The 27,414-nt window shown below is 40.5% G+C and overlaps 3 protein-coding genes across 3 annotated transcripts in view; 2 read left to right on the plus strand and 1 right to left on the minus strand.

Annotated features, from left to right (window-relative positions):
- The window catches only part of LOC129752623 (uncharacterized), a 32,062-nt gene extending 16,572 nt beyond the window's left edge, over positions 1 to 15,490 (plus strand). Inside the window, exons 2-3 of the mRNA XM_055748398.1 lie at positions 2,348 to 2,660; positions 14,538 to 15,490. Coding sequence (XP_055604373.1) covers positions 2,373 to 2,660; positions 14,538 to 14,846 — 597 coding nt within the window. The 5' untranslated portion in view covers positions 2,348 to 2,372 and the 3' untranslated portion in view covers positions 14,847 to 15,490. The remainder of the gene's footprint in view (positions 1 to 2,347; positions 2,661 to 14,537) is intronic.
- Positions 15,008 to 26,347, minus strand: LOC129752622 (uncharacterized). The gene is made up of 6 exons (XM_055748397.1): positions 26,048 to 26,347; positions 19,424 to 19,542; positions 19,205 to 19,359; positions 18,882 to 19,031; positions 18,497 to 18,782; positions 15,008 to 15,499 (listed from the first exon to the last, which is right to left on the minus strand). Exons 1-6 carry the CDS (start codon positions 26,324 to 26,326, stop codon positions 15,079 to 15,081), a joined length of 1,410 nt encoding a protein of 469 aa, XP_055604372.1. The 5' UTR covers positions 26,327 to 26,347; the 3' UTR covers positions 15,008 to 15,078.
- On the plus strand, positions 23,691 to 25,670 carry LOC129752621 (splicing factor Cactin). Its single transcript, XM_055748396.1, has 2 exons — positions 23,691 to 24,272; positions 24,339 to 25,670. The coding sequence occupies exons 1-2, from the start codon at positions 23,814 to 23,816 to the stop codon at positions 25,524 to 25,526; spliced, it is 1,647 nt and encodes a 548-aa protein (XP_055604371.1). The 5' UTR covers positions 23,691 to 23,813; the 3' UTR covers positions 25,527 to 25,670.
- Positions 26,348 to 27,414: the final 1,067 nt, after the last annotated feature.

The following is a 27,414-nucleotide window of genomic DNA, read 5'->3' on the forward strand; positions in this document are numbered from 1 at the left end:
ATAAACACAAAATCTTGGAATCATAAGTTTAATTTATTTATTTAATCGTACCTTTTCTTACTGCCTATTAAATTTACGCATATTTATTCTTTATAATTAACGACAAAAAGTTATTAGTCGGGCAGCTCGAACCACATAAAGCTCCGGTCTTGGCCAAAATTACAGCTTCTTCCGGCTCCATCCATAACGTGCTTCCCGACCCAGGACCAGTCGATCGATGATGCTGTTGTAAGATAGTTATTTTCCTCCTCTGAATGGTAAACATTTTGAAAAACTGGGTCTTCCGTGGCTATCACGAACAGAAAATTTGTTTAAAGTTTTCAATTTTATGGATTGTGATGTAAACAACCCTTAAAAATTGACAGCTGTTGTCAAAAATATCTGACAATTCGCCTGAAAATTACCTAAAGGTTCAAGATGTGAACTTGATGGTTCATTAGAAAGTTCGTTGCAGACGCACGATTTCTTTGAAATGCGTATGTGAGGGCAAGTCGCATAGGAATCGCTTAAAAGTTCCGTTATCGACTTTTTTACCCTTCAGAAGGCGCTGAAAGTTTCTAGGTAACTTGTTTGCAACATAGGCCCGTAAAAGTCCCAAAACACCTTTTCTCAGCCAAAAGTGAACTTGTAAATAGCATGTTTGAGTAAGTATGCGACTTTTGGCTGCTTGGGATGTCAATTGGCTCTAATAATAAATTTGGGAGCAATATACGATTCGAAAGATCTTGACAAGACAAGAAAAAATTACTATGGGGTCAATAAAATCCACTGTGGAAAAAAAAGTTATGGCTTGAAAAGTTGTATTCATTCGATAACAAGAGAGGCAAAAACGCTAGGTAAACATCTTTGCATCTCTTTTCTTAGAAATAATAGAACTTCATCAGTACATAGATTTTCTTGACTCCTTAACTTTTTCTTGTCTCTTTCAAAATCTACCGAACTGTGTATTGCACATTCGTGTACACGAGAAAACCAAATTACCATCCTCCTCAAGAAAATGAGCCAAAGATAAGAAATCGTTGTTCACAGTTAAACCAATAAATTGAAAATTATATGTTAAATTGGCAAACAAATTCTAAATTGACCTTTTGGGAAATTAACTTACGTTGAAAATTGATGACTTAAGTCAATATATTTTATAATGTTCACCCTAATGGCAATGTTTTGTTCGCGTCGAGCTGATGGTATTAATGCAGCTGACTGATAGTCGGTGCTTCACCTTTCTTTATAAAAATGAACACCAGTAAACAAACGGGCACAAAGTGCCGAACGGACCTGATAGCAGTTGTTATAGAAATAACAAACATGTACACTTACTTTCACGTGAACAGTAAATGTACGGTGTTATCAGACGAATTTTGCGCCCGTTCCTCTAGCTGTAGATGTGAACTGAAAGGCGTTTTTTTTCCTACATGGGCAATTTTGTTTGTTACATTTTTCGAATTATCTTCGACTAGGAGATAGAGTGGAAGATAATGTCAAAATAAAACAATAAACATTGTTCGTTAGAGATCAACCGAATGATGGCCCAAAATAAACCATCACATGGATTTTTACATTCAATAAATGTACTGGAACTAGTAGAATTCTATGTAAAAAATTATGGAAAAATGGTAGAATCAAATATGAATTCAAAATCAAATCTACGAACTCAACATGATGTAACAGGAGGCTTTTCGAAGGCAGGTTAAAATCTGATATAAAAAATTGGTTAATTTCAAATTAAGTTAAGTTTGATACTAAACTTTTATACGATATCTGATAATGAAGAATGTATCGGAAGCGCTCCACACGCACATACGGTACACACATTATAGTTAAATGCAGTCTGTTCGACCTTTGATACCTGTTGAGGGCTTCTGCACTCATGATAGCCGATGTTTGTTTTTTGTTAATGAAATCCAAATTAAGGCGGTACAAGGTTTAGCTGTGTCGCACGTGTTTCATGAATTTGCAATACACCTTCAAGACTCCAGAATGGATAAAAACAGTTGAGCGAGATTGACATGTTTTAATTTGGTCTCATTTTTTAAGTTCTGATTTTTCATTTATGTTTTTTCGTTCAACTTTTTTAAGTTCTTATCACTTCTGCTTATTCGTATCGTGTTTCAAATTACACACTTGGAATATAAACAGACACACTGAACCACCCGAAAGGCCTCAAGTAAACCGTTCGTTGGATCAACGTGGCAATTTCAATTGAATAAATTAACACCTTTGCTCCAGCCAATATTGTGTCATACGATTTTCGACTTTGGTTGCAGACGTGGCAAATCGTTTCCGAAGAAAGTTTCTGACTGCCGTGTCTATTTCTGTGCTGGGACTTATTGTTTGTTTTATTTTTCAGCTACAATCGGAAACCTCCAGAAACGATGCAGGATCAGGAAACCGGTGAGCTGGAATTCGGCTCGTTCCACAGCGGAAGTCAGTTCTTCGACAAGGAAACCGGCGAGAGCAATCCACATCCGTCGGCCTTGGAGTTGCGCCGTGAACGGGCCAAGTTCTACATACCGAAACAGTACCTGAGGAATGGAACCGAGGAAAGTGGCTGGAACAAATCCTACCAGCAGCACCATCGGCCCAAATATCAGCGATGCGTTTCGAAGCTGAACAGCAGCTATCCCCTGGCCAGCCGAGAGAAGATGATGCACATGAAGGAGGTATTCGTTAAGCGATAAATTGCATCAGCATCTACCGACTTTCTGAGAGGGTTAGCATTTTTCATTGAAAAACCAAACCAAAAAATAGTTCATGTTTAGAAATCTCATCCAAGAAAAAAAATGTTTTGAATCGAACATATTCATAGGCATAAGTTAGCACATACTACACCATTTTTCCCAGGATTTTTCCACTTAGTGGCATTCCGAGATATTTTTACTTTTTTAAGAAGATTCAGTCTATGGTCGTCCAACATTTGATTGTTTGTTGATTGTTTATCAACAGATCACATATTGATCCAAATGATAGGTTAAAAATTAAAGACAAACTACAATTACACGGAATTTACCCTAAACTATACTTAAAGCAGTAAGGATTCTTCTTCGGAATAATTCCCTCGAAACGTCAAAATCAAAAAGATCGGAGAAGCGGGTAAACAGCCTTATTGAACCAATTAGCGCTGTATTAGCTACGAAGTTATTGTCAATGAAGTTGAAATCCGACGTTTTCGCGCTGGTGATTGGCAACCTTGCCAAAAAGCGACGATGAACAATTCTTCAAACACCCGTTCTTTTGTTTGGTTCCGACATTCGGAAGATGTTTGACAGATGTCTGGTCAACATGGAATGTTGTCAGTGATGTCGCCGTCGCTGATGTTGACGAAAACTCCGGTTTGGGGATTCAGCGACAATATTCTGTCGGAGAGGAGCAAAGAGCTGAAGATCACGATTCCTCAAGCCTCGAGATCGTACGCTGAGTTGGAGTACTTCTAACAGTGCGTTGCAGTCGGTTCTCGATGAAAGCAGATCGGCGACAATACAGGCCCGTGTTGCGGTCCGGCGGGCCTCCTTGTCGATGTCGATAAGGCGGCCGCGGTTTTCGTAGCTGGGAAGTCGGAACGGGTCTTGCCAGTTCAGGTTCCGGAGAGCGAAACGTAACAAACGCCTCTGGATGGCCTCGATACGCTCCAAGCCATTTTGGTAGTATGGGCACCAAACAGCCGAGGCATATTCGAGAGACGTTCGAGCCAAGCTGCAGTAAACACTTTGAGACAATAAATATCCTTAAAGTCTTTTGTCATACGGAATAAAAGACCCAGGCATCTGGATGCTTTATCGACGATGTAGTTTGGGAGGATCTTGAAATCCAGCCGTTTGTCCAGGATCACACCAAGGTCTTTCACATGCTCAACTCGTGCAACTGGCTCATGTCCAAGAAAAGAATCAGTCGATAGCGGAAGCCGCTTGCGTGAAATCGAAATTACTATGCATTTGTTGCGATTCAAGGGAAGGCAATTGACATCACACCAGGCGGCAAAGATGTTAAACTGGCTCTGCAAGAAGTTGACATCTTTGGGGCTGTTAATCGTTTGAAAAAATTTCAAGTCGTCGGCATACGGCAGTTATGGTCCATCGAGAAGCAGCAGCACGTCGTTGAAGTAGATCAGGAATATTATGGGTCCTAGGTGGCTTCCTTGGGGTACTCCAGAAGAGGCAGGGAATTGATTGCAAAATGATTTACCTGTTCGTACGATTAGTTTCCGTCCTACCAGGTTAATACCGATACAATTTAGTTTGGCTATGGGTCTTTTACGGTTTACCTTGTCGAAAGCCGCGGGCAGGTCGGTGTAGATTACGTCGGTTTGCCAGAGAATCCGGCAAAGCTGTCTTGCACGGAAGATGTGAACATCAACAGCTTTGTTGTCGTAGAGCGCTTAGGCATGAATCCATGTTGTTCGTTAGAGAAATAAAATTTGCAATACGAGAAAAATGGGCCAGCTCAAACAGTTTGGCAATCGCACATAGGGCAGAAATACTGCGATAATTGTTAATATTCTTCCATTTCCATTTTTCCATCTTTTTTGTGGATTGGAAACATGTAAGCCTCTTCCCAAATGGAAGGGAACGTGGATTCCGTGAGCGGCGCTTGGAACATTCGTTCCATAGGAGTCAGCATATGTGATATATATCGTTTTAGGAAAGTCGCTGGAATGCCATGCGGACCTGCAGAGGAACTGGATTTCAGCTTAGTAGAAGCCTTCAAGATGGTATCGTTATCGATTACGATGTGATGAAAGGGAGTACTCTGACGTGGGACGTTACTAGCTGTAATAGTCAACTGGTTCGAGGAAATTGAACCAGAATCAAAAGTACTACGGAATTTGTCAGCGAAGAGGTCACAATATCACGGTCCGAGGTTGCCGATTTGTCTTCCAAAAACATGTAGGTTAAAACCACGCTGTATCCGGATGAGGTAGCCCTGGTAACAACGCGTGCATACTTTTTTATAAGCTGAGTTAAGTTTGCGATATTGGTTTTTGGCGTGAAGAGACTTGTGCCTCATATAGTAGAGGAGGGCTTTGCTCAACTTCAGAAATTTCAAACGAAAGCAGCGGTGCCGGGTGATAAGGAACAAGCTTAACCAGAGGCGCAGGAGCTAGTTCATTCGTAGCCAATTGGGATCCGTCGTTAACAAAACAGAGATCGATCAAGCGACCATTTTTATTCTCGACGCTGTAAATGAAGATCTCGCTGGATCAGCAAACAAAAAACCGCACTGGGAGAAACACCATTTAAGACCAGGCAGGTTGAAGTCTCCAATAATGAGAATGTCGTCCTCAGGAATAGTAAGGGAGCATAGTCGGGAAAGGCCGCGGGAAAACGACTCTGCGAAGGTCGTCGAAAGTCACTTTTGGCTCGATCACGGTATAAAACCCCGACGAAGAGCTTTCGAGTTTCAAAAAACGCTTTATCCTGTAATGTTTTGATTGCATGGAAAATTTATAAAAGCACCCCTTTCATGGTGTTTGAAATATGAAATCCAATCTGATAGGCATCGAAAGCTTTTGCCTAGCAGTCCGGAGAGAATATTGTAGATTTGGCACTCCTTTTGTGTTGTGTTCATATTTTTCAGATTGTTAATTGCTGAATTGGACATAAACGTCATCTTTGGTTCCTTATCTTTCGGTCACATTCCATATAAGATAATTCCAAAAAATTCACTCGGTCCATGGCATCCCACATTCGCCAGATCACTCTCCGCTTGTTCTAACCACTTCGCTCATTGTGCCCCTGATCGTCTCGTTCCCACCGGATTGGCAGCGAACACCTGTTTTGCAGGACAGTCGTCCGGCATTCTCGCAACCTGTCCTGCCCAGCGTATCCGACCAGTCTTCGCCACCTTCTGGATACTGGGTTCGCCGTAGAGTCGCGTGAGCTCGTGGTTCATCCTTCGCCTCCAAACTCCGTTCTCCTGCACACCAACAAAGATGGTGCTTAACACGCGTCGCTCGAATACCTCGAGAAATATCCATGTCACGTGTCCGTAGAGAGCAACCGGTCTGTGTGCAATCTCTAAACACTCACGGGAAATCACCCGTTTCACGAGTCTTGTTACACACGTCTTACCAGCTCGGCTGCTGGCACACGAAAGGGCTTATGTCATCACAAACGGGGAAACGGTACAGCCTAAGCCCAGTAGTGTGTGTAACGCTCTCTCGCAGAGGCGGTGTATCATGCAGTATGTTACACCGCATGTATCTACTCTTTCGCTCGCACATCTGACACCACACATCTCCCTTTCTCTCTGATGAAAAAAACGAGAAGAAATTGAACTTTGATTGCTTAAAAACGCATCAAAAAGATTTTTTTTCGAGGTTCTATCGTCGGATCGAATTGGCGCAGCGGCGTCAATTTCTAATTTTCAATATTATGTAATGTAATGTAAAGCATGATTTTCCAACAATCCTTCTTTTCCCGGGTCATTCTTTTACTTGTCCCTCTTGGGAACAAATGTTGTGATTGGTGTGAAAGATTTCCATCTCCAAACTATAAGCAACGGGACCAGCTTCAGCGACTAATAGTACGTCTATTGTTGGTCCATCCATGTTAGTCTTAGCATGTTCCTTTTCCACTTCAAATGCAATGATGGTATGAACAATCTAGCGTCGATTCCAGTTCATACTTATTTCCCTTTAAGGAAATGTTAACCATTTGTATAGATTGGAAACACTTATCCTAGAGGATGACACGTATGAGATACGAACTATGCATACGCTTTTCTTGCGTTTTTTGCATCGTTTCGAGCTGATTCGTCACTTCATATTAAGAAGGTTGTCGAAAATTAAAGATGCACCTGATCATGTGCCAAGCTTGTTACCTTGATGGGCATTCACGATTGGTTCGAAAGGTTTTTTTTTATGATCTACCTGTCTATCTGTCTAATCGTTATAATTCATCTTCATCATTCATTTCGGAATCCGTTTACTCGCTCGATGATTCGCTATAAGCGTAAAAATTTCTACTCATATGGTGAAATGTCAATACTGTTAAATTTATTCACCTTCCCTTCGTTTTTTTTCTCTGGAATCTATCGTAACGGAGAACAGTTTTCTGCTTATCGTGCAAAAGATCGTTGTGACGCTAATATTTCCCAACGAACTGACGCCTAGTAGCCGATGGGCGCGCTCACAATCCCGGTATGCAATTTAACATGTGTTGAACAGAGAAAGCAATAGCCTTCACTCCAATTTCACTCCGATTAGCTGTCTTTCTTATAGAAATCTGTGTAAGAGTAAAGAGCAAGCCTTATTATTTGTAGCAGACCCAAACCCAATCATTCGACTTCGTTTTTCCTCCCACTCATGAATCTCTCTAAAATTTCAATAGGAGACATCTCTCGTTCACCACTCTCAGAATTAGAGCAGAGTCCTAGGCAGGCCTATATAGGCGCATCGATTCAGCCGTGTGCGCGTATGCGTGTAAGATGTCGATTTGATGATACGAAACGAATTATAAGGGTGGTTCACAAATTAAATTCTTTGGGCTAGAATAGCACTTTCTTTATTGGATTAAATAACCGTTTACTTTTTCTTATCAGATACATATAATCCTCACCAATATTATTGCATCATCAATATCCTCTTCAAAATAGATACATACTTCAAAGCAGATGTTTCTACAATATAAGATTTAAATATTTACGTCTCTGATATATCCGCTGCTTTGACAAATCGAATGAATTTGCAGTCTTGGGACACGAAACCTCTACATGTTTCGTCTGATAGGTCGTGCCACGTAACACAGCCAACCGAAACACTTCCTGGGTCATGTCGTGACGTTAGGAATTAAGTTCAGCAACGACAACTTCCGTATCAGCCAAAAATATGGCCATTATTCCAATCCAGTACGATTTGCTCGTCATTTAATGTCTTGATTCATATCTTATTTTATTTTTTTGTCTTGCACGATTCATGGCATTTCTTTCTTTTTTTTAATTAATTCTTCCCTTTTTAATGGTTTTTCTTACGCTATTTTTATTTGTTTTCTTTTTTTCTAATATTTGATACATTGTTTTAGTATGATGCTTTTATTTTCTTTTCTTGCTCCTCTCTTCATTCTTTTAGGTCACATGTACTTTTACTATTCCATTGCAGTCTTTCATTATTTTTTCTTTCTTCTTTTGGCGGTCTTTGAAACATTCCTTTCATCATATCAATTTTCCATCATTTTACATTTTTCCTTTGAACTCTCTAATCAAAGTTTCTTCTATTGATTTCAATCATATTTATTTGTGGTCTCTCAATATTTAATTGTTTTTTTCTTTCTAAGTGATTTCCGTTCTTGTTTATTTTAACTTTTCCTCACATTTTCCCCACGTAGTTTTGTTTGAGTCATTCAACAGTTCTCACTGTTATGTTATTGTTAAGTTATTCCTTATAATCTTTTGCTATCCTCCGATCTCGTTTTTTTTATTTAATATTTTTTTGGTAATCGATTATTCTTTTAACGATCGTTTTTTATTTAACTTTTTAATTATATTTTTTTGCTGCTTTTAATATTGTTTTCATTCTTTAATCTTTCATTCTTCTCAATCTTTCGTTTATGTCTCTTTTCGAGGAATTCTATTTCCCATATTGTACTGCCTTTCTTCCTTCTCCCAAATGTTTCTTCAACCCACCCTCATATCATCTGTATTTTCTTATTTGGTTCCTCTCATCATTACTATTACTATCATCATACTATTTACTTCTCTTTGTTTCGATTTCCGTTTCCTTACTTGTTTTTTTTTTCGTGGGCATTATTGCCTACTTTTTTAATACTATTATTACTGCGCGTAGAGTGTTATCCGTTTTCTTATTTACAACTGAACACGATTATTCTCAATATTTCTTTTATGCCATCATTATGTTGTACAGGTTTCATTTTAGCTTCTGGTACTCTTTTTTTTGTATCACACAACTCTTCATGCTTGTAAGTCATGAAACAGTGATTTTAGTCTTATCCATCATTACAAACATGATAAACAAATATTATCACTCCTCGTTCTGGCGCTCTATCAATGTTATCCCTATTCGATTGGCAACTGTTTGGAGCGCGCGGTTAACTTTCAGTCACAGTAGAAGTTAGACATTTTCCAGGAAATGCTGGTTCGAGCATCGTCCATTCCTTGGGCTCTATTGTTACATTTCAACACTCAATTTTTTTTAGCTTTTAAAAGCGTTACGTCAAATCTGTTTAAATTGGCTAAGTCTTAATCCTTAGATTTCGAACTCTATCACTTTATGAAATTTCTCTTCATAGCCAGTAAATAAATATGAACAGCAAGTTCAAGCAGTTCTCTAAGCTGTGAACTACATACTGTTCTTCCGCTGCCTCGAGCTTGAAAAACTTCTTTTTTTCCATTAGCCGAAACAGTTCTTTCCTTTCTTTCAGTACCTTATATTAACCTGCGATCACTTTTTTTTATCCTCTGAACAAGCTGTGTTTGACAATTTGGTTAACTCTTATGTGAGTTCATCTTTTGCTTGTGTTGGGTTTGTTTTTTCTCAATGTTGCTTTTCTTTGATTCAACAAGCGGACTCTCTACACGCTCGTTCTCTTATTTTGCTTTACATTTATTAGCCAAGCGGACTCTCAACACGTTTTGTTTAATGAGGGCAGCAGACTTCCAGCATGCTAAATTTATCAAATGGCAAGCGGACTCTCTACGCGCTTTCTTTCCACTCTGTCATTGTCACTCGCGAAAGCGGACTCTCAACGCGCTTTTTCTTTAGTATAAGAGAAGCGGACTCTCAGCACGCCTTTTCTCTCGGTAGACAAGCGGACTCTCAGCGCGCTTTCGTCTTGTACATTTCTTGTTAAAGTAAGCAGGCGGACTCCCGTCTCGCTCTTACTTGCTTCCAAAGCGGACTCCCAACACGCTTTTTTTAAATCGTTTTTTTAAGCGGACTCTCAACTCGCTTTCTTCAAAGAAACGGACTCCCAGCGCGTTTCTAATAAAATGGCTTCTCCTGGAACACACTTGGACACTGGCACTGCTCGTGAACGGGTGATTTCCAATATTTTATAGTTAACACTTTCTTTGCCGGTCAATTCAAAACAAATTCTCATCACTGTCATAGGTCGCCAAATGTGCAATCTCTAAACACTCACGGGAAATCACCCGTTTCACGAGTCTTGTTACACACGTCTTACCAGCTCGGCTGCTGGCACACGAAAGGGCTTATGTCATCACAAACGGGGAAACGGTACAGCCTAAGCCCAGTAGTGTGTGTAACGCTCTCTCGCAGAGGCGGTGTATCATGCAGTATGTTACACCGCATGTATCTACTCTTTCGCTCGCACATCTGACACCACACAGTCTGATGAGCGTCAGGTATAGATTAAACTTCGTGCGAGGGCTAAGTCTTCTCGACCGCAGTTGCTTGTGGAGTCCATAGTAGGCACAACTTCCACTGATCATTGGCCGCCAGATCTCACGGCTGGTGTCATTATCTAAGGTCACCAGTGAGCCGAGATAGACGAAGTCTTCGACTATCTCCAGCTTGTCACCATCGATCGTGACCTCATGACCCAATCCTTCATGCTTCGCGTTTCAGTTTACGGTAGATCTCCTCCACCGCCGTAGATTTTTTTTATATATTTATTTGATCATTGGGATTTTAACATCTATGGGGTCATTCATCCCTCCACCGCCGTAGATATCTGCCGACTGTATCAATGTCATCGGCAATGCAGATTATTTGACTTAACGCATTTCGCCCACCGCTCGTCGAATAACACAATCTAGCGCCACGTTTGACACCATGCAATGAACTCGACAATTCACCAGGAGTCCGCACAGAGCACTGCGTTCCATCCATCGTCGCCTTGATAAATCTGGTTTGCCTCTCAGAAAAGCCATTCCGTTCACGATTTTCCATTCCTCGTCACGATCGATCGTGTCGTATGCGGCTTTGAAGTCGATGAATGGATAGTGCGTAGGGATTTGGTGTTCACGGCATTTTTGGAGGATTTGCCGTAAAGTGTAGATCTGGTCTGTCGTAGATCGTCCTTCCATGAAGCCGGCCTGATGACTTCCCACGAATCTGTTTGCTTGTGGCGTTGGGTGGTGGATTAGAGTTCGGGACCTTCCACTCCGGTAGCTGTGCTGTGTCCCAAATCAGGACCATCAACCGGTGTAGGCAATCTGCCAACTTTTCCGGGCCCATTATGATGAGTTCAGCTGCGATGCCATCCTTCCCAGCCGACTTGTTGCTGTTCAACCGGCGAATGGCTTCCTTATCTTCACTCGTCGTTGGCAGTGGCTACACCTTGCCGTTGGCTACGCCAGCAAAGTATCTTTCCACACCGTCTTGGTTTCCTGCATGTGCGCCTTTCAGGTGTTCATCGAAGTGCTGCTTCCACTTTTTAATCACCAATTTTGTCCGTCAGGATACCTTCGTCCTTATCCAGCCATATTTCGGCTTGCAGCACAAAGCCTTCGTGGGATGCGTTGAGTTTCTGATAGAAGCTTCGTGTTACCTGTGAACGATGCAGCTGCTCCAGCTCCTCCTTCTCTAGGCGGCGCTTTTTCTCCTGGAAATTCTGACTCGCTGCCTCTTCCGCTGTCGCTGATTTTCCATGTTTCGACGGGTGCTTTTTTGCACTATCACCCTCCTAAACTCCTTGTCGAACCACTCGTCAAGGCTGTTGATGGCTGTTTTGATGGTATCCCAACAGTCTTTGAGAGGGCCTTCGTCAAGCTCGCCCTCTACAGACAGCACTCCTTCGAGCGATGGCGCGTATTTAGTCTGCCGAGACCTAAGGTTGATTCAGTCGTGCGATATTTAACCGGGGCGGGCGTCGGTTTCGTATGTTGTTCACTGCGGAGAGTTTTGGGCGCACCTTCACTATCACTGTCTGTCTCGGGGTTGGCGCCTTGATAGGATCTGTCGTCGATGATGTCCGAGAAGTACAGGCTGTCTATCAAAACATGGTCGATCTGTAGTTGCTTTTGGTACGGTGATCTCCTGGTGTACTTGTGTGGGAGGCGGAGCTGTAAAAATGTAATACGTACGGCCATCCGTTTGGAGGTGGCGAAATCTATGAATCTTCCCAATAAACATTTTGGCTGCTAAAGAACGGCAATTCGCTGCACAAAAGCTGACCTAAAGCGTAATTGCTGCTTCAGCTTAATGGTTGAATAAAGACAAACTATAACCATGTTTCAGCGTTTAAAGAAGTCTCAGTGCAGCCAATAGGAGGAGTTGAAGAGTTGCTTCCATAACACTATTTCAGCCTTTGTTCAACCATTCGCTAACATTGGAATTTGACAGACTGTGAACTGTGGTAAACTTGCCCTGCATGATGGCGGCTTGATTGGAATGAGAGGGGAATTTTTGCTTTCTTTATGCAATGAGTTTTTTTTAATGATTTCTCATTTAGCTTAATTTTGAAATAAAAAATAAATTTTCTCACAAATTTTATTTTTGGTGCCCAAAACTGAAAAAAAAGATCATTTCTCTCACACTTATTTAAAAAAAAAAAATTCGGCTGAGAGGCATGTTGGTCGTTTAAGAACGACAAATTTTCATCGCGCCGCAGACTTAATGATTGGTTCTGCGTACTGCGGCATGCGACCAACAAGCCGGAGGTTTAAAAGTCGGGGCAGTTGAAACGAAAAAAAAACAACACAGAGGGGAAAAAGTGGGTGCGAAACATCTGACAGACAGACATTTGACTTTTTTTTATTTATTTTTTTTTTTTTGTGGATGATCCGTCAATTGACGTTTAATGACGTTTGCTGAATAACTTCTCCAGATCAAGATGATTAAAGGCTGAAGACACGTGAATTAGTGAATTTTTGAGACCTTCTTTCAGCCAGATTGCTGATTAAAAATTGAACCACGATATTTTTTCAGCGTTTATTCAGCAAAAAGTGTTTGTTGGGTTAGGCCGTTTTCATTTGTCAGCTGGTGCGCGCTGAACGTTCCAATTGTCGGTTTGAATTCCTCCTCCTGGCCGACCTGAGGGCTGTGCACGTTAATGATGCCGGCACATTCGTGAGTTTCCAATCGCTAGTCCCTTTTCATCGCGTGGGTCTTTGCCTATTTACTTCCGAAATTTCTTGTTCATTCTCGTTTGTCGCTGGTTTTTTTCTCAGTCAGGCCGATGACATAGTGAGAGCGATGCGATGCGAATTGGCGAACGCGGCCAATGCGAACTCGAGCGGCGGAACAAATTGACATCTGCTTTGCCGCGTTGAGTATGTCCGGTTTAAGCGATTCACATACATTTTCATCAAATGTGGTTTGTCGCGTTGAGTCGTATTCGCCGGTTCGCATCGCATCGCACTGACTATATATGTCATCGGCCTCACGGGCTCGCAAGGCCCGCAGCTAACCCTACTATCACACAGGAGGACCGACGTGATGTTGCTGTTTTGGGTTCCGGTTTAAAATCTTTCAGGTTTATTTCGAATAACATTGCTGAAAAAAAAATCTATTAACTGAATTTGGCATATTTAAGTCAGATTATGAATTTCAAATTTCATATCTCAGATTCAAATTTCAGGTTTTCAAAATTAAAACAAAATAGAAAGAACAAATTTTAAGTCTCAGATTTGTTTTAATCACCATTCGTAGTTAAAAATTTTTTTCTGGATTGATATCCCGAATAGGATTGTACCATGAAAAAACAATGAATTCCATGTTCACAAACCATATATTGTATGGTTTACACAATGAATATTATCGTCCAAGATACCGTGAATGCACATTCGAATTCATAGTTTTTGACCATACATTTCATCGTTTTGACGAAAATAACCATGAAAAAGGGGTATTGTTATGCAGCGTGACCATGGAAAAAATGGCGATTTTCCATACATTGAGAAGCCGAAAAATATAAAGTTCATGGTTTTAACAGCTTCCAATTTTTCATGGTAAAACCATGAAAATTCATGATTTTCATTGTTAAACCGCTGTAATAAAAATATTTGCTCATGGTGGGGTTTTTGTATTTATTTCTTGTTTTGTCATCATTTTCAGTTTTAACGAAATTAAAACGGTTGAATTCGTTTAAATTTATTTATTCAAAAAAAAAAAAATTAAACACTTTACTCACACTAATTGATTTGGACTAATTCGCTGGACCCGTCTCTCACAACCCGGCTTTCCGTAGCCGCTCCAGGCACCCACTCACTCGCAGTGTGTGATGGTTTTTTACTAGAAATGATAAAAATAAACGAATCAACATTTGCCTCTTGGTAATTTCGATTTTTACTCACCATTGGGTCCACTTCAACCTCGACCGACAAATGTGTAGAGGAAAAAAAACAGTACCGCAGACGTCAAATAATCCATACACGATAAACTTGGAATGTTAGAATTTCTTAAATTATTCACGCTCGGATGTACTTTTAACCATGAAGTACATGGTCACAATTAAATTCATTGGATAATGAATGTGATACCATGGTTCTGTTCTATTCGGGATGTGCTAACAAGTGTGTACCATTCATTATCTCTTTGACACATACTTTATCTCTTATCGCTTGGAATTAACTTTCTGCCAAGATACCAGCATTCGTTAATATTTGCCTTTTTTTTTCCTCAGGAAATTATTTTGGGATACAACAAAACGAGCTACCTGTTGCTGTTGATTCCGCCGCTTTTCATTTTTCCGAAGCTGGCCATCATCTTGATCCTGTTTACCGAGGTGGCCCTGCACAAGTGGGCCCACCGTAAGAACGCTCGCAATCAAAACCCCAACATCTACTATCGGACGCCGTTGCACATTGTTTCGAGTCAATTCTGTGGGCTCTGTCGGCACGAACGTCAGATGGACCGTATCGTGAGGATGCAGGACAAGCGGATGAAGCAGATGCAGAACTACTTCCGGCGTGTCACCCGGAACATTGCCTGAGAAAATCTTACGTTTGCATTTGTCGAATAGTTTTTAAAAATGTAGTCTATTCTATAGAGTTAGAACTTTCGTTTAGTTGCCGACAAACATTTTTTAGAAATAAAAACATAAAATTTTAACGTACTCTCCAGTGGAATTCTTTCATTAGAAAAAGACCTTCGAACAGTGATGAGTAAAATCGTATTTTATTGCAACAGATTTTTTTATGAGCAGATAAAGTTCTTTTTCCTTACTATGGGTTCTCAATCAAATAGTTCTTGGCTGCTTGGCACAACTTCTCAACACTTTTCCTCAAAAAATCAGCGTCGTGGAAAGAAAACGTTAGCCTAAGGCAGTTTCGATGAGAACCTGTAGAAGAAAATCTGGAGCCCGCAATCGCCGTCACTTGGTACTTGTTCATGCAATACCCATTGAAGTCGGTGCAATCCACGTGGTCTGGAAAACGAACCCAAATGAAGTAACCTCCGGTGGGTTTCACGTAGGAACATCCCTCGGGAAGATGAGCATCAAGTGTTTCGCAAACTGCCCGGAGACGTTCAGCGTACTTCTCGCTGTATTGGCTTAGAAGCTGCTCGGCAAGACCCAACTGGATCGCGCTCGTTATTAGTCCTCCGGTGAAGTTATTCGCCCCACCGCCACTCTTGAGAATGCCACTGAAATTTTAGGAAATAGATAAACTCTTTAAAAACGTTTATACGCAGATAAAAAAAAATTTATGTTATGTAAAGGGTGTCCACGATGAAATTGCCGCACACAAAATTGTTTCGCAAAATTCGAGTTTTCATCCGATTGGCATCAAATTTTCAGGGATTGAAAAATAACTATAAAACATCATTTTACCATTTTACTTGTATTTTATTTACAGTCCATACGCAAATACCCGCACCTTGGCCTTAACCCCGGCCATAAGATGCTGCACAACCTGTGAATCAACCGTTTTTTGCAAGTGAACCCACACTTTCTTAAGTTCCTCGACTGTCTTCACTACCTTAGGTCGTTTAAGAAGGTACTTCTTCAAAATCGCCCAGAACTTCTCGATGGGGCGGAGCTCCGGAGTATTGGGAGGGTTGAACATTTCCGGCACGAAATTGACTTTATTGTCCACATACCACTTCAGCACGTCCTTGGAGTAGTGGCATGAGGTCAAATCCAGCCAGAAGATTGTTGGGACGTTGGGGGCCTTCAGAAGAGGAAGCAGCTGCTTCTGGAGGCACTCTTTCATGTAGACCTGTCCGTTCATCGTGTCCTGGGTCACGAAAAGTGCACTCCTCTTCCCGCACGTGCAGATGACTTGCCAAACCGAGAATTTATTCGAAAATTTGGACATCTTTTGACTGCGGACATGCTCCGAAACGCTGAACTTATCCTTGGCCGTGGAAAACAGGTTGCCGGGGATCTGTTTGAAGTCGGCCTTCACATATGTTTCGTCGTCCATGATGCAGCATTCAACTTTCGTCAGCATGTTGAGGTACAACTTCCTGGCACGGGTTTTTGCAGACTTGTTCTGCTTTTCGTCGCGATTAGGGACCTTCTGTTCCTTGAACGTTCGAAGCCTAGTTTTAGTCTTCTGGACAAAACTTCGGCTTAGGTGCAGCTTCTAAGACACATCCCGAACGGAGGCGTTCGAGTTTCGGTTGAAGACCCCAACTACGCGGTTGTGATGTTTGGTGTTGTACGGAATACTTTTTCCTTCACTTCTGGGCTCCCGATCCTCGAACCGCTTAATCACTCACGACACCGTGGAATATTCGCGATTCCCAACGTTTTAGCGATGGAACGATGCGAGAGATCCTTGTTCTCGTGATGATGCGCAAGATTTTATCACGCATGAGCTGTTCTTTCGACTCCATTTCCGCGAGTTTTGATCACAGGACTTTAAAACTTGCAAGGTGTGAACAATGCACTATGAACTAAATCCACCCAAATTTTCATTAAATTCTACCCAACGGTTAAAAAGTTAGTGCAATTTCATAGTGTGGAAATTTCATCGTGGACACCCTTTAGATTTCTGAATTTTCTGTGAGATTCCGAAACCTTGAAAACCTAGTTTGATTAAGCTACATCTTAAGACGTTAAAAACTATGTTATCGTCGTTTTGTAATCATTTCTAACATTTTATTAGAATAAAAATAGATAAGTGCTGTGGGCTGTGGTATACAAATGTTATATCAAGACCCGCTGTTGCATGTTCTTTAGCATCTTTGGTTGTGCAATTATTAAAAAAAATCCTGAACGAGAAAGTTTTTCCTGGAACAAAAGTTCTTCCAAAGGTCCATAAAAAAGTTCTCCAAATGTTCTATAAAACTAAATTTCTGTGAATTTTTGAGAAAAAAAAAGTTGAGTGTAAAAAAGGTATGTTATCTGTGGTTTGATAATGAATGAGGGGATAGAGACTTCCGCTTACATATAAAGGGTGATACGGTCAAAATTTGGTCAAGGGAAACCGCGTGTAAATCGGTGAAATCGTTTATTTAAAAAATCAAATTAAATTTCTTTTTCAAGTTTAATTAGTATAAAATTCAGGAAAAATATTCAGTTAGGCTTCCGCTTTTCCAAATCCGAATTGCCGGGCCTTACGCTTAACCCCTGCCATCAGATTTTGTACAGCCACCTTGTCCACCTTCTTCGCCGCAGAAAGCCAGTTTGCCTTGAACTGCTGCTCGTCCTTACCAGTTTTTTCGGTCTTCTTTAGGTTCCGCTTGACAAAAGCCCAGTATTTCTCAATTGGCAGAGCTCTGGCGTGTTGGTAGGGTTCTTGTCCTTGGGAACCACCTGCACGTTGTTGGCGGCGTACCACTCCATGGCCTTTTTACCGTAATGGCAAGATGCCAAATCAGGCCAAAAAGTAAGGAAGAACCGTGTTTCTTCAGGAAAGGCAGCAGGCGTTTATTCAAACACTCTTTTACGAAAATATCTGCTACCTTTCCCCTTCCTTTTGCCGTATAAAACTCCTGTACTGGAAGCTGCTTGTAGTCGGCTTTGACGTAGGTTTCGTCGTCCATTACCACGCAGTCAAACTTCGTCAGCATCGTCGTGTACAGCCTCCGGGATCGCGCTTTGGCCGTCGTATTTTGTTTATCATCGCGATTTGGAGTCACTACCATCTTGTAAGTTGATAGTCTGGCTCGTTTTTTTTACTCGATGCAGGACTGTAGACGATACCATCAGCTTATTTGCGGCATCTCGTAGAGAGAGAGAGGTTAGGGTTTCGCTTGAAACTACCGGCAACTCTCTTTGTCGCCTCAGCGGCTTCCGGTTTTCGATTTCCCCCCGATCCAGACTTCCTGGCTGTCGAAAAACGTTCCCTAAACATTTTAATTACATTTGTAACGGTTGATTTGGCAACTTTGAGCGATTCTGCCAGCTTTGCGTGCGAGTAGCTTGGATTTTCGCGATGCGCGAGCAAAATTTTAATACGCTGCTCTTCTTCCTTGGACGGCATTTTGACAACTGAAGAGTGAATTCCAAAATCAAAATAGGAGCAACTGTTCAGGTTTTTTAAATGCAAAATTGAAAGAAATACGTCAAGTTGATATTGACCAAATTTTGACCGTATATAGGAATTATTAATTATCTTTTATTAATAAGCCTGTTCATAACCCCAAATAACGACCCAAGATTAAAGGTTCATTATACCTTATAGGACTTACCAGTTCCTGAACACCTCAATGCATCTGGGGGGACACTCCATCCAGCCGAGGCGCAGCCCTGGAGACATAATTTTCGAGAACGACCCGTTGGAGATAACGTTTCCGCGCCAATTGTCTGCGGCTATCATGTCCGCGATATCGTAGGCGTAAAGCCGTTTCGGAGGCTGATGGCTGCGCCTGTTTCCATCGAGCTGCTGCTGGTGATAGCTCAACAGATTGTAGACATCGTCGCACGCTATCAGCATATCGCTGGATCGGGCCAATCTTATCAGGTTTCGGTTGGTTTCTACTTGTTGTGGCGAAAATCGAGGGGAAAAGTTGGCGAACAATAATAGCCGAGATAATTAGTTTATGCATAGCCGGATTGATAAGAAATCAGACTTGCCTTCGGTAAACAAAATTCCGGTCGGATTGTGGAAGGTGGGAATGGTGTAGTAGACGCCCCAAAATAATTTACTTCCGGACGGGCGGAATTTATGCTGATCGACTAGTCGTTCAAGGGCAACCAGATTAGGTCCATCGGCATTCCAAGGAACTGTAAATTTAGGTAGAACACTTGGATTGTAAACCATTGATAAAACAAAGTTAAAACAATTTATTTGCTCTTATAATAAGGCGCCAAATAAAACAATCCAATCAAATAAAACTCCAGATTAGAAAACTGATTGGTTATCTAACATCCATATAACGTAGGAATAAAAAACCCACCTGGCACAATCTTCATCGATTCGAACTGGCGGAAAGCTTCCAGCGCAATCATGTAGGTGACTTCATCAACAAAGATAACGCCGCCCAAATCGATCAGCGTCGAGAGGATCAGGTGCAGACCATGGGTCGCACCCGAAGTCATGACAAGATCGGATCTGCAAAGAGGACACTTTTCTTAATAAAATGATAATATTTCTTTTTTGTTTTGTTTAACATTACTTGTTTACATCTTCTCGATATCCCCTTGAAAGAAACTCGGCCAACGTTTGTCGAAACTCGTTCGTTCCAATAGTGGGACCATATTGGAAGAGATAAGAATTGTTTTGAAGTTCAAAGTTCTGAAAAGAAGGAAGAAACACACAAACCACACAGTACTCTAAAATAACATTAAAAAAAATGACGTACTATCTCAAAGAAACTTATCCAACAAATTTTTGACGGTCGCCATATTAAAAAAAACTCTTATTGAGTTATATCTTTCTGTGCAATAATATTTATTATTATTGTTCGGCACGGCCGATGGGGGGGGGGGGGGGGGTCGGATTTCGGGGAATTTCTTTCCGTCTCTAGTCGGCGGCATCCACCAACACAGGAACTCCAGGTGAACAGTCGCTTGATTTGACTAATTACTATTTTATTAGCGAAGTGAAAAATCCGTGTGTAGTATTCAACGCTACAATCTATTCTACTTTCTAAAATGGCTAACCTAAACTATTATGTGAACTCTCTCCGCGATGTTCGCTATGTTGCGAGAGAGAGTTGATCTTATGCTCAGGTACGATCACAAATAATGGTGTTTACGAGCAAATGGATTAAAGTGTCAAGTGAACATAGATTAAGACACATATTTAAACAACAAGAACATTATTCATGACCGGTGTAGTACCGATCATTTATAGATTAATAAATATTCTGGGTAACAAAAGTTGTAAAACTTAATTAAATGGAAATTTACTCTCATTTAATGAGAAATAAGTACTTTTCTCAGCTTATCATCATCCGATTAGATTACAAGTGAATCTAACATTGTGCATCGAAAGTTTGAAAAAATAGTGCACAGTATCGATTAAATATCCATCATCCCCACTGTCCCCATTTTGTCTTTTTCTACCGGGAGGACAATAAAAAAACAGCAGCAGCAGCCTTGAAAGTCTGCGCTTTCTAAGCCAATCTGTCTATTTTCCACCGGAAGGCCAAATCAAAACTAATAAACAGCAGCAGCAACCTTAAAAATCTGCGCTTCCTCAGCGAATCCGTCTTTTTTCACCGGAAGGCCCAATCAAAACAAACAATCATAGCAGCAACCTTAAAAATCTGCGCTCCCCAAGCCAATTCCGCCTTTTTCCACAGGAGGCCAAATCAAAACAAACAATTTGCAGAAGCTGGCTTAAAAATCTGCGCATCCTAATCCAATTTGACTTTTTCCACCAGAAGGCCAAATCATAGCAAACAATCAGCAGCTGCAGCCTTCAAAATCTGCGCTCTGTGGTAGAAGTTACATTTTTGGTTTTCACGAGCGTTCACCTTGCTACCTCGGTAAATTTTATCTTTTTATCATTTTCCGTTAACAGTTTACTATTTTGCTACACATGGAAAATAATAAAAAGGTAAAATTTACCAAGTGAACGCTCGTGAAAGCCAAAACGGTAACTTCTACTTCTTCGAGGTGACTCACCTCACAGCGAGGTTGGAAAAAAGGTACAATTCACCGAAAAAAGGTGAATCCAAAAAAGGTAAATCTAGCGAGGTGAAGTTGACCTGGATTGAGCTAAACAAAACGGTACAATTAATCTCTAAAAAAGTAACTATTTGCAGAGTCCGTTTATTTATCGGTTAAGCTGTTTTGTCGTTCAGGAAGGAAGTTTTGCATCGTATACCCAATATGTGAAGATCGGAACTGAATGGTAAGATATCATTTAGTTGTGCTGGTTCTCGTCATAATACTTTGCTTTTGTTTCCGATCGGCCCAGCTTCGAGATGTATTCCACGTCATCCTGCAGATATCATTCCGGAAAAGCCAGACCTGACCGGATTAGTCGAACGGAGAAGGGCATGAAACTGTTAACACAGTGCAGGAGGATTTAGAAGCCATTATGGCGCGGAAGAATACGAAGCCGAATTATGCCACGAGCCTGGCGAAGGAAGGACTTACCTCAATATTTTTTTTAAACACGGTGATACATTTCAAAAATAAATATTTGTCGGATGATGCTACTAGCCGTATAATATAACAATAAAAAAATCGATCATGAATGGAAAAAAAATCACCTCGAACAGAAACCGAGCTTTAGTCTTTTGATTACTTCTCCGAAACCTTACCAATAGACCACATCGTCAGATGTAAACTAGCGAAGCTGCAGCTCTATTATTCAGTTAACTACATCGATTTGAATTCGCTGCTAGATTATACGGCAGAAAACGCTCATTGTGCCCCGATTAATAGTGCCCCGAGCCAACAAAAAGTGAAAAATCAAAATTTTTATGATGGTGAAAATTGAGAAACAATGTGTATACATCATGTTGCAGTGCGTACATTATACATCAAGATGATTTGAAAATCAAAAGAGCATAGGTATTTCTTGGTGCTCAAAAATTATAATATGTTCGTCACTTGAGAACCTAGCTGGTTTTTTTTAAATATCTCTGAAAAGATGATAAAGATATTCCATATTTTTTGAAAATTTATACTATAGGAGGTATGAAACAAATCCTTCTGAAAATTTATTTAAGAAACTTCGTACTTTTGTAGATAGTAGTAGTGCTTATTATGCCCCAGGTGCTCGTTATGCCCTTATCTCCCCTAAAAGTTCCTATTTATTTCAAATAAATACCAATTTTTGAATAAATTTTATTTTTATTTTTATTGAAGAAACCAACCAAACCAACTAGCGTTTACCTTTTGGATCAGTGAATGGGAAAAACGGTGTCATTTGCTATTTTTCTATGTGAATGCGAAAAAGGTAAAATTTACCTTTTTGCTAGGTGAATGAAAAAAAGGTAAAATTTACCGAGAAAAAATGGGTGGAAAAAAATTACCTCGCTTCTCGGTAAATTTTACCTTTTTTCCGAGCAGTTTACCATTTTGCTACACGAAAAAAAGATAAATACCTTAAAAGGTAACTTCTACCTCGTCGAGGTTAAACACACCTCACAACGAGGTAAAGTTCACCTGAATGTGCTGACAAAAAAGGTTGAAAAGAAACGGTAAATAAAAAAAAGTAAAGCTTACCTCGTATCATGATGAAGTTTATCTTAATTGAGCAGATTAAAAAAGAATAAATTCACCTTCGTGCTAGGTTCATGAAGTAAGTTAAAAGTTACCGAGAAAGATGGGTGAAAAAAAAATCACACGGAAAATAATAAAAAGGTAAAATTTACCGAGACAGCAAAGGTGAATGCTCGCAAAAGCCAAAAAGGTAACTTCTACCTATTCGAGGTGAAACTCACCTCACAGCGAGGTAAAATATACCTGAAACGAAGAATGAAAAAAGGTACAATTCACCGAGAAAAAATGTGAATCCAAAAAAGGTAAATTTCACCTCGTAGCGAGGTGAAGTTCACCTGAATTGAGCTGAATCAAAAAGTATAATTCACCTAGAAAGAAAGGTAAATCCAAATAAGGTAAAACTTACCTCGTAGCGAGGTGAAGTTGACCTGGATTGAGCTCAACAAAACGGTACAAATCATCTTGAAAAAAAGTAACTATTTGACAAATCCGTTTATTGAGGTTAAGCTGTTTTGCCGTTGAGGAACAAGTTCTGCTTCGTGCACAAAATGTGAAAATCGGAACAAAATGGTAAGTGTTTTCTTAGATTTCATTTAGTTGTGCTGGTTCTCTTCATAATACTTTGCTTTTGTTTCAGATCGGCCCACAGAGCTTCGTGTTGTATTCCCGTCAGCCTTCAGATATTATTCCGGACAAGCCGGACCTGACAAGCTTGGCGAACAAAGGACTTGCCTCAACAATTTTCAAAGAACACGGTGATATATTTCAAAAATAAATATTAGGTAACTCCCTATTTGTTTCAAATAAATACCAATTTTTTCATGAATTGTGTTTTTTTAAATTAATTATTATTGAAGAAACCAATCAAACAAACAAGCATTTACCTTTTAAATCAGTGAATGGGAAAACGGTATTATTTACTATTTTGCTAGGTGAATGAGAAAATGGTAAAATCTACCTTTTTGCTAGGTGAATTGAAAAAAGGTAAAATTTACCTTTTTGCTAGGTGAATGAAAAAAAGGTAAAATTTACCTCGAAAGAGGGGTGGAAAAAATTCACCTCGCAAAAAGGTAAATTTTACCTTTTTTTTTTATTTTCCGTGCACCTCTGCTTCTCGGTAAATTTTACCATTTTTGTTTTCTGTGGTGCAGCTGCCAGTGGCGGCATCTGAGCTTCATTTCAAAACTGACAGCACGGCAACGCGCACTCTGGTAGTGAAATTTTCAACTACCACAATTACTGACAGCATCGGAAACGTCATCTCGCTGTTTTTGTTTACTTTCTAAACGTTTAAAATTTTAGCATTTTCACAAGAATTTCGATTTTTTGGTGATAATTCTAAAATATTAATTTTTTATTGAAGGAAAAAGGCCGTCCACCACCATGTGGGACGATTCGGAACACAAGTCCACCCCGTTTATGTGGAACAAGAAGTTGGAGAAGCAAGGTCTGAAAAATCTATCTAGGAAAGAGCTGGAATTGCTGAATCGAAAAAAGCAGCAGGAAAATGTTATCGAGCTGGAAAAGCTCAAGAAACGTCGGATGGAACGGGAACATCAGCGGCAACAACGAGAGGACGATATGTACCTGATGCAGCGCTCCAAGGAGGTGGCCCAGTTCGAGGAATGGCAAAGGCAGGAGGAAAAGTTCCATCTGGAACAGGCGAAGCTACGGAGCAAGATCCGGATACAGGATGGGCGAGCTAAGCCCATCGATTTGCTTGCGCAGTATATTTCCGAACAGAACCTGGAGGAATCGATCGAAATGCAGATGCACGAACCGTACCATTATTTGAACGGGTTGGCCTTGGACGATCTGGAGGATTTGCTGGCGGATATTAATGTAAGTTTAACGAGGGATTTTAATTTTAGATCGTTCGAATATTCACCTTTTCCGGTTAACTTGCAGGTGTACAACGACTTGGAAAAATGTCAAAATGCGGACTACTGGAGTGATTTAACCATTATCGTGGAAGCCGAGTTGCAAAAACTCAAGAAAATTGAGGCAGAAAAGCAGCGGATGGCAACGGGTCGACGGGAGGGAATTCATCAGAGTGTAGCGAAAGATGTTACGCAAATTTTCAAGGGAAAAAGTTCGTCCCAGCTGGAAGAACTGAAGAGAAAGATCGAAGAAAAAATTAACAGCCAACAGGATGGATTGGACATTGGCTATTGGGAGAGTTTGCTGTCTCAATTGAAGGCTCACATGGCCAGGGCGAGGTTGCGGGATCGCCATCAGGAAAATTTGCGCAGCAAGTTGGAGCTACTGAAAAAGGAACAGGAAATGAGCGTTAAGAAGGAGGAAGATTTTGATCCAGAGGCAGGGCCAAGTGGCGCTGGGCCATCTGGTAGCACAAAGATGGAACCGATTGATGAAACTTCCAGGGACAGTAGCAGTCAATCTGGTGCCGAACAGGTCCAGGAAGAGGAAAATTTCGAAGATGAAGTCTTGAATGAATGTTTCGAACTCTATAAGAAGGGAAGTTACGAGCCAAAATATATTTCGGATAAAGATTTAGAACCCGGAGTTGAAATCGTCTCCGAAGAGAAGGACGAAGAAGTACTCGATTTGCTTCGGCAAAAGGTTCTTGGCATTAACTGCGATGACGATACTTTCTCGAAGGAAGAAATCATTCTTCGCAAGGAAGCAAAACGGGGCATGAATAACGACGAGGCGGAATTTTCCGTTGAATCACGTGTCGATTCGCAAGTCTACCTGTGGTCTGATAAATATCGACCCAGAAAGCCACGCTACTTCAATCGAGTTCACACTGGTTTTGAATGGAACAAATACAATCAGACTCACTACGATATGGACAATCCCCCGCCGAAAATCGTTCAGGGTTACAAGTTCAACATTTTCTATCCGGATTTGATCAACAAAAACACTACGCCACAGTACTTCCTAACGCCCTGTGCCGACAATCCGGACTTTGCGACTTTACGCTTCCACGCTGGACCACCGTACGAGGATATTGCGTTTAAAATCGTCAACCGAGAGTGGGAGTTCAGTTACAAACGGGGATTCCGTTGCCAGTTTCATAACAACATATTTCAGCTTTGGTTCCATTTCAAGCGATATCGATACAGACGTTAAACAACGCCGTTTTGCATTATTCAATATACTGGTTTTTTGACTTATCATTTATGTGTATGATTAAGTAGGTAAAGTTGACTTCTGGTCTAACATTTTTTGCTTTTTCGGATAAAAATAGTATCGAATGAAAGAATATAAATATATAAGGGATAAATCATCCGAAAGGATGAAAATCCAAGGAAAAAAAATATAAATATAAATAACCTTACCAACTATGAAAAATCTCATTTAATTTCTTGAAAGCCAACTCGCACATCAATCATTTTGTGAACTGTGACGTATCAGTTACACCAATACTAAACCTATTGCGATAATTTCATCTTTGCTCTGAAATGTTCTCATTGCTTGATCACATGCATTTTATCATGCTGATGTAGATAACAAATCTTTAAGGCATCGTAGTTGGAAATTGTTGGAAAATTTAGAGTTTCATTGGGAATTTGTTCAAATTCTGATTGATAAGAATGTAATCAGTAATGAATTTGATGGATTGCAATAAAACGAATCTATACTGTACTTACCATTCGATGTTCGGTGGCTTTGCGCATCACGGAGCAGCATTCGCTCAACAGATTCGGCCCTGGCGCACCGGCCGACAGGTTAGCGACCTGCTGATCGTACACGTTCAGATCACTGCCGTCGAACAGATGGTTCATGGGTATTTCCTTTCGTTGGTTCATGATTTTGCGGTTCGGTATCACTGAAATTGATCCTAAAACTTTGATATTGACTAAATTAAAAAGACGCGGTTGTTTCCGGAATGCACCACTACTAAATCTCGGCAATTTTGGCTTTATCATTATCAGCTTTGTTTATATTGGCCGAGAAAGGAGAGATAGCGACAGAGAACGCAGTGTTGCTAGCTTTCAGAGGTAAAATGTAACGAAAACATTTTTTTTGGAAAATTCATTGATTTCATTAAGATTGTTTTCATTAACGCTATTTTCAAGATAAATCCGCTTAACAATGTTCTTCCGGAACCGTCGAAGTGTCATTCGAAGGTGTACGAATAAATTTTGTTCGCAGATTGTTTACATTAAAAAACAAATTGTAACGTTCAGCACTTTTAACAAATGGAAGTCAAGGATCTGATTTTAGGAATTCCGAATCTGAAATGCCTAGAAGTATGCAACTGCAAGGCGAAGTCACTGATGATTTCGACAGGAAGAGTTATCGCTGATATGTAGCATACATTTTGGCGTTTAAAATTCGGAGTGCGACCAGAAAAGACTCGACATCGAGCATATCGTTTGGTCATGTGAGGTCCACCTGGCGCTAGAGCGAATTTAATTGACTACCTTCGGGCCCGAGGAAAACCACTATGGGCCCCAGTGAGAGATGTAGGTATTAGCTGCGATAGACATTGATTACTTGCTCGAAATATACCTTTTCCTAAAAGCTATCGATCTTCGCCTACAAGTTCCTTTCTTTTTCCTGTTCTCTTCAAAAAGTGATGATCTAGACATGGGTTACAATATCCTGCAACAATAAAAAGAATACGTTGAGATCATTTATCAAAAAAGTCAAGAGAAACTTTAAACAGTTGAACCCCGCTTATTCGAACTCTAGTTTTCTGAGCTCCAGCGTTATCACAGCCGTCAGGTTGACACAAGATCCATATATTTATCAAGCTTTGCGTCCGGATGGTATCCAAAAGGATGTACAGTAGAACCCCGCTTACCCGAGATAGTCGGAGGAGGAACCATTTCGGATAGGTGAAACCTCGGGTTAAACAAAATACATTGACGAACCCTAAATTTTTGTTCTGGTATTGCATATCATCCAGGCGCATAGTTAGCTCGGTTCTAACATGGATTTTATGTTTCTATTTAATTGACGTTTCTTGCAAGTTCTAATTTGAAACTTGCCAAAAACGTCAATTTAATAG

Source organism: Uranotaenia lowii, chromosome 3, assembly GCF_029784155.1.
Source record: "Uranotaenia lowii strain MFRU-FL chromosome 3, ASM2978415v1, whole genome shotgun sequence".
Taxonomy (NCBI): Eukaryota; Metazoa; Arthropoda; class Insecta; order Diptera; family Culicidae; genus Uranotaenia; species Uranotaenia lowii.

Excerpts from the sequence above, each read along its gene's own strand:
- LOC129752622 (XM_055748397.1), bottom strand. The coding sequence starts at position 26,326 with ATGATAAAGCCAAAATTGCCGAGATTTAGTAGTGGTGCATTCCGGAAA. Across the intron at positions 19,543-26,047 it reads AAGCCACCGAACATCGAATG|AACTTTGAACTTCAAAACAA; the intron begins GTAAGTACAGTA and ends CCTTCTTTTCAG. Across the intron at positions 18,783-18,881 it reads CGGAATTTTGTTTACCGAAG|AAACCAACCGAAACCTGATA; the intron begins GCAAGTCTGATT and ends CACAACAAGTAG.
- LOC129752621 (XM_055748396.1), top strand. The coding sequence starts at position 23,814 with ATGTGGGACGATTCGGAACACAAGTCCACCCCGTTTATGTGGAACAAG. Across the intron at positions 24,273-24,338 it reads ATTTGCTGGCGGATATTAAT|GTGTACAACGACTTGGAAAA; the intron begins GTAAGTTTAACG and ends GTTAACTTGCAG.